Below are 12,136 nucleotides of genomic sequence, written 5' to 3'. Positions count from 1 at the left end.
ATTATTTTCATACATTATAATTTTTTTAAACACAACATCATTACAATTAATACATTAGAATGAATTATTATTTTTATATTTCTATGAATTGCAAGAGCGATTATTTATTACTTTCAGATTTTATTTGTATAGTAAGGCTATAAAGATATAAATATATGAGAAATATAGACCATAATAATCGTATATGTTTCATCAAAAAATATACTTTACTATCAAATAAACAGCATTTAATTTAAAAATTAAGCATAAAAAATGAGTATAAACCTGTGTATCGTAGGACGAGGTAGGATAAGATATCCGATAGCGAAATCATTCCAATAACATGATCTTCATTATTCACAACCACAAGTCGATGAACCTACAAAATAATTAATGATCATGTTGTGATTGACCTATGGAATATATTAAATGCTTGAAAATAAAGTTACAATAAAATAATTTGCCATACCTCAGCTTTTACTATCCTCTGAAGAATAGCTGCAAAAGTCTCATCTAATGTACATTTCAAAACACCTTCAAAATACTACAAGAAAAAAAAAAGAAATATGCTACATAATTTGAAAATTACATCCGTACTATAAAATTAAGCATTTTGAATGACTGTATACATCCGTACTATAAAATTAAGCATTTTGAATGACTGTATCGTTTAAATATAACTCATAACAATCATGGAAAATATTCTGTTAAAGCAGATTTAATATATACAGGTCGCCCCCAAAAAAGCAGAACAATTTTTTTGTTTCTTTAAATATCATATTTACATACATAGTTCCAATTATAAAATTTCATTAAATAAGGTGGGTAATTGTATGAAAATATCTTGGCGTTTTGGAAGTTGCTACTAAAACGTCACACACAAAAAAAAAATATCAGTCCCCTATAGTATAAAAGGCCAAATAATTTTTTTTTTTCACTTACATTCATCAATGTACAAAGTTTTATATTTTATCTGAAAAATTCGCACGATATACTTATTTTTAAATATAGACGGATAAGATAAAATTAGATTATAACATTTAGAAATATAAACTTAATCAGCAAAAAAAACAAAAAAACAATGCAAATATTTGTCTAATAGATTATCATCCGATTATCAAGACTTCAAAGAAAGTTGCTAATCACGTGCAATGCAGTTCACTTTCATTGACCTTCGAAAGTTGCAACTTCGACTTTACATAGAAGGGAAGAGAAATTAACATTTTAAATATCTTAGAGAAGTATTGGAATGCCGAATAAGAAAATTATTTGCTCGCACTTGCGCATTTTGTAAAAGATATATTTTAGTAGCAAGAAACATTTCAATATGCTGTCGATTTATGTTGTAAGTAATCGCAATACTGGTCTAGTACAAAGGCAGTTTTTTTTTTAAAATTCCCGACATCTTTTTAGTAAGTGTGTTCACAGAACGGTTTAACGATTACAAACTACAGAATCTTTACTTTCCCCGTTAAGGAATGGGAAGAATGAACTGTCATAAATATGATGCATAAATTGAAATTTTGCCTTATTTTTCAAGTTATCCTTGTTCTAGTTAATGAACAGTAAATCTAAAACTGAACATTCCAAAACTGACAGTGTAGATAATATTTCAACATAACTGCCTCCATATAATATACACCTACACGATCAACATACAGAATTTTACAATTAGTCCCCACAAAGGTCAAACAAAATCCTTTTCTGAATTTGGACAAACAAAAATTGCTTTAATTGAGATAAAAAGATAACTTTTAAAACTATTACTATTGAAACGTTATAAATCCATTCTTCATAAAAGTTCATCATTAGTAGCAAATTTCTATAAATGTGTGATATGGCATTTTCAGAAACTCTTTGATTAATTAAAGTTTGTACAACAATATGCTGAATGATATATTCAGTTATTTTGGTTGGCATTATGTCTAAACTAGAGGATGAATTGACTTTGTCAGTACATATTATATAAATATTCCAGGGGAAAAAAAAAAAAAAAAAGAAAAGAAGCTTCTGTTGTTAACAGATAGATTTTCTGTCCTTCAAGCTTTGAAAAATTTATCAAATACCCAAATTTATTCACAGAATAGCTAAAAAAAAAAAAAAATTATAATTAGAACAAATCTCAACCAAAAAAATTCTTATTTTTACTGTCTGCAAGGCATTCGAACATTGCTTGGAAAGAAAAGACTGATTATCTTACAAAAACGTTACAGAGTCTTACTCATACTTTAAGTGGATTGGTATTAAAGATATAATTTATTTAATTAAAAAAAACAACAACCATGTTCCATTTTTTGGGGGATATCCTATACATATTAATGACCAAACAGTATAATATATTCATAAAAGTAAACAATTGGTTTGCAGAGAATATTGGTTATAACTGATTTCAAATAAATAGTTTAGCTATAATTACACATAATAATTCCACCAAATTGTTTGTTTTAACGATCTTGCTTATGTTCTGTTTATTGTGAACATGATCCTTTCTAATGCCGACAATCCCATAATATTTCAGCGTAATTAAAAACGTAAATATCCAGTTCATTTATCTTCTAAACTTCGTGATATTGTAACTTCACTTTTTTATTTATCTTGTAACAACAAATATACTACTAATCAGAATCCTTCTTCATTAGCTTTCAATAATAGAAAAAAATTACATGATTAAAGACGATGAAATAATGAAATTGATATGAGTTTCAAGGCAATAATGAAGTTTGTTGCTAGAAATTAGGCAAAGCAATAAATAAAATAAAAAATAGTTCAAAATTTAAGTAACATTTGCTTGACTACTAAACTGGTGTCAGTATACTGGCAGTGTAAACTGCCTTTTCGAGCAATAATATTTTTGGAAGTTATCACAGAAAAACGACAAAATTCAACTTAATTTTTCGTTGGGAAAAAAAAAAAAAAAAAAAAAAAAAAAAATCGCTTTGAGGTGCACATTCTTACTAGCTAAGGTTTCAAACTCGGTACGAACTGTACTGTAGAACAAACACACACGCAAGCGTAGAAAGTGGTTTTTTTTTTATTTTTATTTTTTATTTGTCGTTAATTATGACAGTACAAGACTGGTAATTTGAATTCTAACAGTGCTCAGAAATTGATTTAAAAAATATTTTATGTTAATAAAAAAACAAATGTCTAAGATATATTTAAAAAGTTTTAAATTTATATGACATAATAAAGAACAAGAAGATTAAAACTTTCAGGATTTTTTAAAATCATTTATAATAATTTATTATTGTTATTTTGCATGTTTAGGTATAATGATAAACCATTCTTCGAATTTAAATACTTTATAATGAAATCGCCCATTGAACATTTCAAAATTCAATTATAAAAATTCAGATTTTAGAAATTTAAAACTAAAAAGATTTCTGACATCTATTCAGAAATGAATACAATAATTATCTCAGAGGTATTTGGCTTGCATCAAAAATTTTAATCAGTATAAAACAGAAATCATGGGATGCATTCATTATGCCATTAATTACATGGATAATCCATTTTATTAATTTTTTTGTAATCATGGAAAAAAAATAATAAAACTACACAAATGAACTAAATTGCAAGAAGAATTTCAAGTTCGACATGCATATAGCTGCAAATAAGACATTTTATAAAATATTACATCAAGATTTAGGTGTCTGAAATGCTGATTTAAAAATGAAGAACTCAAGATTTGAGTGAGGTATTATCACATTAACTGGACTAGTCAAGGTTTAATTAAATTATTTAGTAACTTCATTATACATACAAAATATGACAATTTATGTATTACTAGAATGTATTACTTTTCTAAAAATTTTAGTTTCCTCCCAAAATATTTTAACTCTTCAATTTTAAATTTCGACCATCTAAATGAATAAAATACAATAGAGAATATAATTAATAAATTAAGAATGCAATAATAAATATCTAGTTATAATTTTTTCATGGGACTTATAAAATGTTTTTTGACGCATTAAATTTCAAATTAAAAACCAAGCAATTTTTATAAGATGAAAATTAATAATGAAATATAAGGTACTTGTAAGTGCAAATGTTAGTGTTATTCAAGTGTAAGCATCAGAAATGAAATTTTAATCAAGTTCTCTAATGCAAAGCTTCAAAAATATATTAGCACAATAAAAAAACAGACAATTAGATATAGAAAAAAATATACAATTAGTAAATAATTATGAGAAATACAAGCATATTTATTGACAATCAGCAACAGACAAAATTAAAAAGAGTATAAACAAACTGACTTACCCTGCCAACCTAAAAATATGATGTAAGAAGCATTAATAATTAAAGCACAAACCATACCAAGAAGCTAAAATAAAATCTTAAGAAAAAGAATAAGCATGCAATTGCATTCATTAATGCAGAAAAGTAAATCAAAGATTTTTGAACTAGTTTGATTAACAAAAACATCATCAGTTAAACAGTTTTGTACATTATCTCCTTGAAAAAAATTATCTTGTATAGTTTTGCATCAGCCTAATATTTCTATTATTAACAAAAGGTTGCCAAAATGTCATTGTGCGTATAGCGCACATACTTTGAAAGTTTGCAAAGATCTTAGAAATGATCTGAAAATTAATCTATCAATCACTTGTTTATTTACATGCATAGGTAAATAAATATGTCAGGTAGGGTGTTAGGAAAAGTTAGTTGCTATTAGCAAAAATAGTTTATGGGTAATATAATGAAAGAAAGAAAGAAAAGAAGAAAAAGAAAAGAAAAAAACGCTTTAATGATGATACAATATAACTTAACATTTCAACAAATCTTATTAAAATTACAGATCATCAGCACACCTTATGTTCCCATTTGCCAATGTTCTACAGAGTTAATTTACAAATATTGTGATACACATATGTAATTGCACAATGGTGTGTAACCATTGCTGTTAACACAGTTCACCCCTTCCCATTATTCCATATGTTCTACAGAGAGAGTTTGGTAACATCTCACTACACATAGGTAACCACATAATGATGTGTAACAACTTTAATCCTTTTAATGCACACAAGAGTAATCATTTTAACATACCTGATCTCTATGTTCCAGAGCTTTTTTTACAGTGACATCCAGATTGTTATATGTTTTCTCAGCAGCCAGATTCTACAGAAAAGATTTAAATTATATTAATATTCATAAAATTTTTCATGGAAAAAGTTGCCAATTTAATATTTATATACTATAGTTTTAGGATATTAAATGGTGCAAATTATTTCAAATTAAAACAAATTCGTTTTTGAAATGCAAAATGCATTAAAATAAAGGCATGATTTTTATTACTTTTCTCCAATAATTTCAAGGAGGTAAGGAAACATGAAAGCTTTAAATATATAATACATTTTCAAATTTGTCTGTTGAGTTTTCAATCTGCCATCAAGTGTTTTGAATTGAAACTGAATATTAAACATAAAATTCATTAATAAGAGAAAAAAAATGTTAATAATAAGATGGAAAGATGATCAAAACTGAATTGATCGATGAAACACATACATCAATTAACATTAACATCGATGAAACACATACATTTGCAATTAACATTAACATATCACATATAACAAACATTAACATAAACGCATATAACAAACATTTGCTTTTTATTTTTTTTTTAAAATTAAGATTTAAATGAAATGGGCAATGTAAAGATGCAAGTTGAATGAATGAAGCACAAAAAAAAAAAAATTTTTAAAAAAATGATGAAAATATTATAGAACAAGAAAAAGTTAAATATAGAAAATATCTCAGCATTATCGTGACTCTAGAAAGGTCAATAAAGTATTTATAGCAAAGAAGAATTATCTCATTAATCTATTACCTTTGCATGAAGTAAATGTATAGTAAATAAATGTTTCTTTAAAAAAATTATAACATTTTTGGTCTCTTATAAAATAATAGGCATCAACTGAAAGTCATGCATTTATTTAAACAAACAGTATAACATCTAAGATTATGCAAAACTAAATTTTTTATTAATTTGCAATTCATTTTGTTCAAACAAAATCTTATCGGTACACAAAGCTTTGAATAACATATTTAATTTAAGAGCAACAGCTGAGTTTTTACACTCAGTTTAATACATGAATAAAAGTTCAACTTACAATAACATCAAATTTTGCATATATATCAACTACTTTTCCACTATCATCTACAACAGGTAATGCTGACACTCTTCTATCAACAAATTCATTTAAAGCTGAGATAACAGGGGTACTTGTTTTAACCTGAAATATTTAAAATGGGGTAATTAACAAAGTACAAATAATTAATGATATTAATTAGACTGAGTCCAATGAAGATGTTTAAAAAACAGAATGCTTATAATAAATGGAAGAAAGAAAAGGAAGGAGACTTCCATTAATTATTAAAACCAATTATTATTTCAACATAAAAGCTGTAAGCAAACAATTATGGGAAAAAAACATATTTCAAGATAAATGCATGCATTTTAGTTCTTACAGTATTATTCTAAAATTAAATCTTAAACTGCACAGAAGCAAATATATAAGTCTATTGAACAAAAGACAATAACTATTCAAGGAAGCTATTCATGAATTAAGCTCATAAATAAAAACTGCCTCATCATATATAAATAATTCATTATACATTTAATGGATACATTTTGCTATCACAAAATAACCAAGACTAAACAACACCTCCAAAACTTCATGGAGTAATTCTATAAAGCGTTTTGGGTGTAAATGCTTTTTTAAAGTTTTTTGCAGCACTGCTATAATGCAATGATAAATTAATAAGACATAAGCAGAAGAATGTGCTAAATTTGATTTGCCAGTGAAATACTTTGAAATTTAACTGCAAAAATTTGAGTTTCAAACAGCAGATTTTTTTTTTTAATTACCTGCCAGTTTCGATTATAGTATTATAAGTATTGAATTACAAAAAAAGTTTATATATAATTATTATAAAACTTAGAAGGAGAATTAGATTAACAAGGCATAACAAATATTTGATAAAGAAATTCATGATGAAATCATTTCATATTCATAAAAATTTCAATGTTAAATTTACTACCTCTTAAGTTGTAAAATACTGCTTGAAAAAAGAAAGATTTTAAAAGTTGCAAGAATAAATAAATGGATGAAATGGAACAAGAATTTAAAATATTTAGTGTTTAAGTATCTAAAAAATAACTGCTGAAATAATTTAATATTGCAAATAATAAAATCAGTGAATATAATCGATTGCAAAGATTATATTTGAAAAGATTATATACTTACAGTGGCAATTTTGTCGTATGTACCTATCTGTAGTTCACCCAAGGTGCTATTCATATAACTAGGATGTGGCAATTCATGATACTATATAAGAATAAAGAAAGTAATTAATTTTAATAAAATTATATAAAAACTAAGAAACAATTATTTACATAAGTCACAATGTTTGAGTCAGCAGTAACAATTTACTTTATTAGAAATTTTTTAATTTTTAAAACGGTGCCTTTAATGATGAAGATAAATTAGTGCAAAAGAATAAATTTCAATGATTTTCCTTGTTTAAAATATGATGAATCCTGCCTTTAGCAAATGACATCAGATTTATTCAATGGCGCCATATCACCATACACGAAGGACCTTTCGTGGAATTGGGTTTCGAACTTGGAGTTCTCCGACTTCGAAGTCACTAGGTATACCTTACCATTAAACCAAGAGATTTTTTTTAAAAATATATATAATGCGGTTCATTTGAAATATATTTAAAAAAACTATGTATTCATGCATAGTTAACTTCATTAACATGCTGACATTTTATTTAATTTTTTTATTATGAGATGAAAATGCATCTAATTATATATCTTTTTAGTAACAAATAGTATTCTTGGGCACAGTAATAAACTGTAAATACCAATAACGAAGTAAAAATGCACCGATAGTTCCACAGATAAAAGTTACAATGTCCGTCTTGTGCAATTGTTGATATCTATTATTTTTTTTCAGTGTTCGGCAAAGCTATTTGTTTGCAGTCCAAACCGTTTCTTAAAATTCATGATACTATTCAGTTATTTTCAATTAACACATTTTCAGAATTTTATGGCAGAATGTTTATTCTTTATAATTTTATACATTAGAAATTAACTAACGGAAGCTGTCTCGTCGAAGCTCTCTTGCATACTTTTTGAAAGGAAGGGGCAATTCTTCCCATAAGATTTTGAACCTAGGGCAAAGTCACGAACATCAAAAGTGCTTATATTTTTATTTTCAGAATACCGGCGTTTCAACATACAAAGAGCATTTTTGCTTCACTGAGAAGGGAGCCAAATACGCATTTTGGACAAATTTGTATCGACCGACTGAAAGGCTTACAATTTTTAGTAACATGACCACATAACCGATTTCACTTTTCTAAACTGAGGAATTTTTTATTATCAAGTTTTCAAATATGCGAAAGTATAGACCATTAGACAGACAACCCTTTGACGAATTTGTTCATGACATGAACTTACACTTTAAGTCTAAAATTGTGTACCACATTTCATTTATCTAATTATTGCTCTTACATATGAGCGAAAGTGATTTCTAACTTCTTGTCAGATTTTATTCATATTTGCATTTTAAATGTTAAATCTATATACCAAATTTTATCCATCCAGTTTTTTTATGTTTAGTAATTTTGTTCATCTCTATTTGATGGCTCAATTTCCTGTGAATGGATTTTGCTAAAAATGCAACAGAAGTCTAGAAATTTTGTGCAAAAGCCCTTATTAGCAAAAGTTTTTTTCATAACTATAATAAGTTTACATACAAGAAAATTTAAAAAGTGGGACAGTATGTTAAAAACTGAATCACTATTAACATATTTAGTTTTCATATTTGTTCATTAAATGGTACATAATTTTTTCTATACTGAAAAAATGAACAATGTCAAAATAATAAACATTAAAAAAACATAGAACAATTTATTCATCAATATTCAAATAAATTTTAATGTAAGTCACAAAAAATAGGAACATTTACAAAGTTTTCTTACATAGAGAAAGAGGAACTTGAGGATTCTTTTGTGAGTGATCACATAGAGGACATTACCAGTTGCAGCATCTATCACAGGCAGACGGTGAACTTTATTCTGGATGAGAGCTTTTATAGCATCTAATAAACTATGCATAGGAAATAAAAAAACATTATGAAAAGAAATCTAAGTTCTTACCAATTAAAAAGAGAGTACAATAATTTATGAATTGAAAAGTAAATTTCATAGCTAACACAATTTCTTTTTTTATATCACAACAGTAGTTTTCCATAAACTATGTTTCGGAAAATAACAGTAATTTTCCCATAACCTACGTTTCGGAAAACAACAGTAATTTTCCCATAACCTACGTTTCGGAAAACAACAGTAATTTTCCCATAACCTACGTTTCGGAAAACAACAGTAATTTTCCCATAACCTACGTTTCGGAAAACAACAGTAATTTTCCCATAACCTACGTTTCGGAAAACAACAGTAATTTTCCCATAACCTAGGTTTTGGAAAACAACAGTAATTTTCCATAGCCAATGCTTTGGAAAACAAAGTTGTTTTCTATATCCAATATTTTGGAAAACAAACATAGTTTTCCATAAACTATGTTTTGGAAAACTGCTGTAAAATTCTACAATGGATGTGACACTCAATATCTATTTACGAGTGTTAATTGTAAATAAACATATTTTGATATTCAAGAAATTAGTAGTTTAAACAATATACATTGCTTTTCTAATGAAGTATAACAGAATACTTGCTTAAGAAATATACAAAATAATAGGAACTCATAATTTGCATGTATCAGTAATGAAACTGCAATGCTACAATATTTATTATTCATAAAATCACAGAGCGTTGTAATATGATTCATATACACAGTTTTAAGGAAACTGAAAACACCACCATTAATTCCAGAAGAAACAACTCATAGCATTTTAAAATAGAACAGTTAATATCTAACATCAGTTTCCTAAATTCATTAAATTTAATACTTAATATTATAATACCTCCTTAAACTTAGAGTATCCAAATCTGCAAAATGTTTAGAATTCTTTAACTTAAAATTTCTAAAATGTTACAGAAGCCATATTTTCTTAATATAATGACATTTCAATTAAAGGCAGGGGAAAAAAAAAAAAACCCACAAGTCTTTATATAAAAAAAAAAAAAAAAAAAAAAAAAAAAAAAAAAAAAGATTTGTGAAGTTTATACATGTAAAACTTTTTTTTTTTTTGTCTCTTTTGTTTTGAGAAGCAGGCGTGGAGTCCTTTAAAAATAATTTTTATTCTTTGCGGTGTTACAGAAAGATTCAAATTTTTATTCATTGTTGATATTTTTTGAAGAAGTAATCGACAAGGGAAGACGCCGTTCAAAGAAGAAAGCTGAAAGGAGAGGCCACGAAAATTATTTTGAACATGTATATCTTTAGAATGGAAGAAAGCGTCTTTGAGTTTCAGCAGGTGGAGATTATCTTAGGAAAATAAGAATCAGCACAACTCACCACTTGGAATGAAACTTCAGTTTTAGTAGATCAGAAAACATTTTCAGAATGTGAATAAACTGAAACTGTTAAAGATAGTAGCTAGGGCTTAATGTGATCACTTCGGAATTTAAAATTGATAACAAAAATAGATTAATAATAACCGAATCAAGAGTAAAATCAATTACATTTTCATCCTATCGAGAGAAAAAGGGGGGGGATTCCAAGTCTATCTATAATTTATTTCAAAAATATAAATTTAAAAAAAATATTAATTGTTGCTTATCGATATATATTATTTAATTGCTCATTTATACATTGTTCGTACTTGTATTTAAAAAGAAATTGTCGAATGATTATACTGAAATTCAAAATATCAAGTGCCAAACTCATTTTGACATTTGTTAGAAAATTTTCATCATCGCATTTATTCCTCACGAATGTTTACTGCGTATTGGTTACAAAAAGCTAAAAACTTTTCAAAATACGAAGACGGAAATTTCTCACCGCCGCAAGACTGCATTGATTAATTTTTAAGTAAACATTCATATCTATTAAGTATAAACAAGCAAGTTGTCAAACAAGTAAGTACAAGTATTAAGTAAGTTGTCTTAAACACTCAAATCACTTTTTATTCAATTGATTTTTGTAATTTAGTTGCAGGTAACAACTTAGAACTTTTAAGCAGATTTTAGGTCGGACATGACAGCATAACTGTCGGTTTAAATCAATCCAGTCTAGACAAAAAGAATGAAGGATATCCTGTGAGAAAGAATAACTCAGATTTTTCCTTAGAAGTGCAACAAGAAAATCCACGAAATTCAACCATTAGTGCATGTTGAAAACCATGGATTCGAAAATTTTCTACTTCAAACCGACAACTTTGAACGATGCAGTGATCGCGCAACACGAATATTTTTATGTACATCTGAATTTATTGTTTCGGAACTAAAGGCTTCTGATAATATAAAACGAATAATAATATTAACTGTTATCACATTTTCAATATTCATCAAAGGGTCTAATATGCAATATGCAATTAATCTCTTAATTTATTTAAACATAATGAATTAAAATGCTTATGATAAATATTTTAACACTAAAAAGCCAAGTACCTACAGAGATAAAAATTATTTCACAGAATTTATCAAATAATAATAATAAAAAAAATTAATCGTTATAGTTATTAGATGGAAAATATCTAAATTAAATGTTAGAAATTATTCCAAAAAATTTTCACAACAAAATTCTTATTAATCATAAAATTCGAAAATTTTACAATAAATATTTAAATATAAATAACTTGTATTTCATCGGCTATATTTTTAATAATGTATGGCTAATAATATCAACAAAAAAAAAAAAAGTAAAACATTTATTTATTTTTATTTTTTTTGAAAAAAAAATTGTCCCAAGCTATAAGAGGTTTAAATTTCTCAATGTATTACAACAGTGTATAAATAGTTGAAATGCCAGAGATTTTAATTATTAATTTGATAATCAACAATGAAATATTTCAAGCAAATAATGCTTACAACAAATAAAAAAAATGAATAATAAACTATTTTTAAAGTAAAATATACAGATTTTTTAATAGATTACCTAGCATCTGGGCTAATGGAAACTAATGGTCTGCTTCTTTCTTTCAAAACATCTACAAAAAAAGACAATTTGAAATGGGTATAAAAA

General features: G+C 26.4%; 1 protein-coding gene across 3 annotated transcripts in view; it reads right to left on the bottom strand.

Annotated features, from left to right (window-relative positions):
- The window catches only part of LOC129955939 (5'-AMP-activated protein kinase subunit gamma-1-like), a 509,804-nt gene that overhangs the window by 2,882 nt on the left and 494,786 nt on the right, over positions 1–12,136 (bottom strand). For all 3 annotated transcript variants that reach the window (XM_056068262.1, XM_056068265.1, XM_056068264.1), the window contains 7 exons: positions 12,050–12,101; positions 8,974–9,100; positions 7,227–7,307; positions 6,090–6,212; positions 5,026–5,097; positions 449–523; positions 265–358 (listed from right to left, as the gene is read on the bottom strand). In XM_056068262.1, the coding sequence (XP_055924237.1) occupies positions 265–358; positions 449–523; positions 5,026–5,097; positions 6,090–6,212; positions 7,227–7,307; positions 8,974–9,100; positions 12,050–12,101 (624 nt within the window). The remainder of the gene's footprint in view (positions 1–264; positions 359–448; positions 524–5,025; positions 5,098–6,089; positions 6,213–7,226; positions 7,308–8,973; positions 9,101–12,049; positions 12,102–12,136) is intronic.

Source organism: Argiope bruennichi, chromosome 2, assembly GCF_947563725.1.
Source record: "Argiope bruennichi chromosome 2, qqArgBrue1.1, whole genome shotgun sequence".
Lineage (NCBI taxonomy): Eukaryota > Metazoa > Arthropoda > Arachnida > Araneae > Araneidae > Argiope > Argiope bruennichi.
The sequence above is the reverse complement of the archived record's forward strand: the minus strand, read 5'-3'. Positions and strand labels throughout refer to the sequence as shown.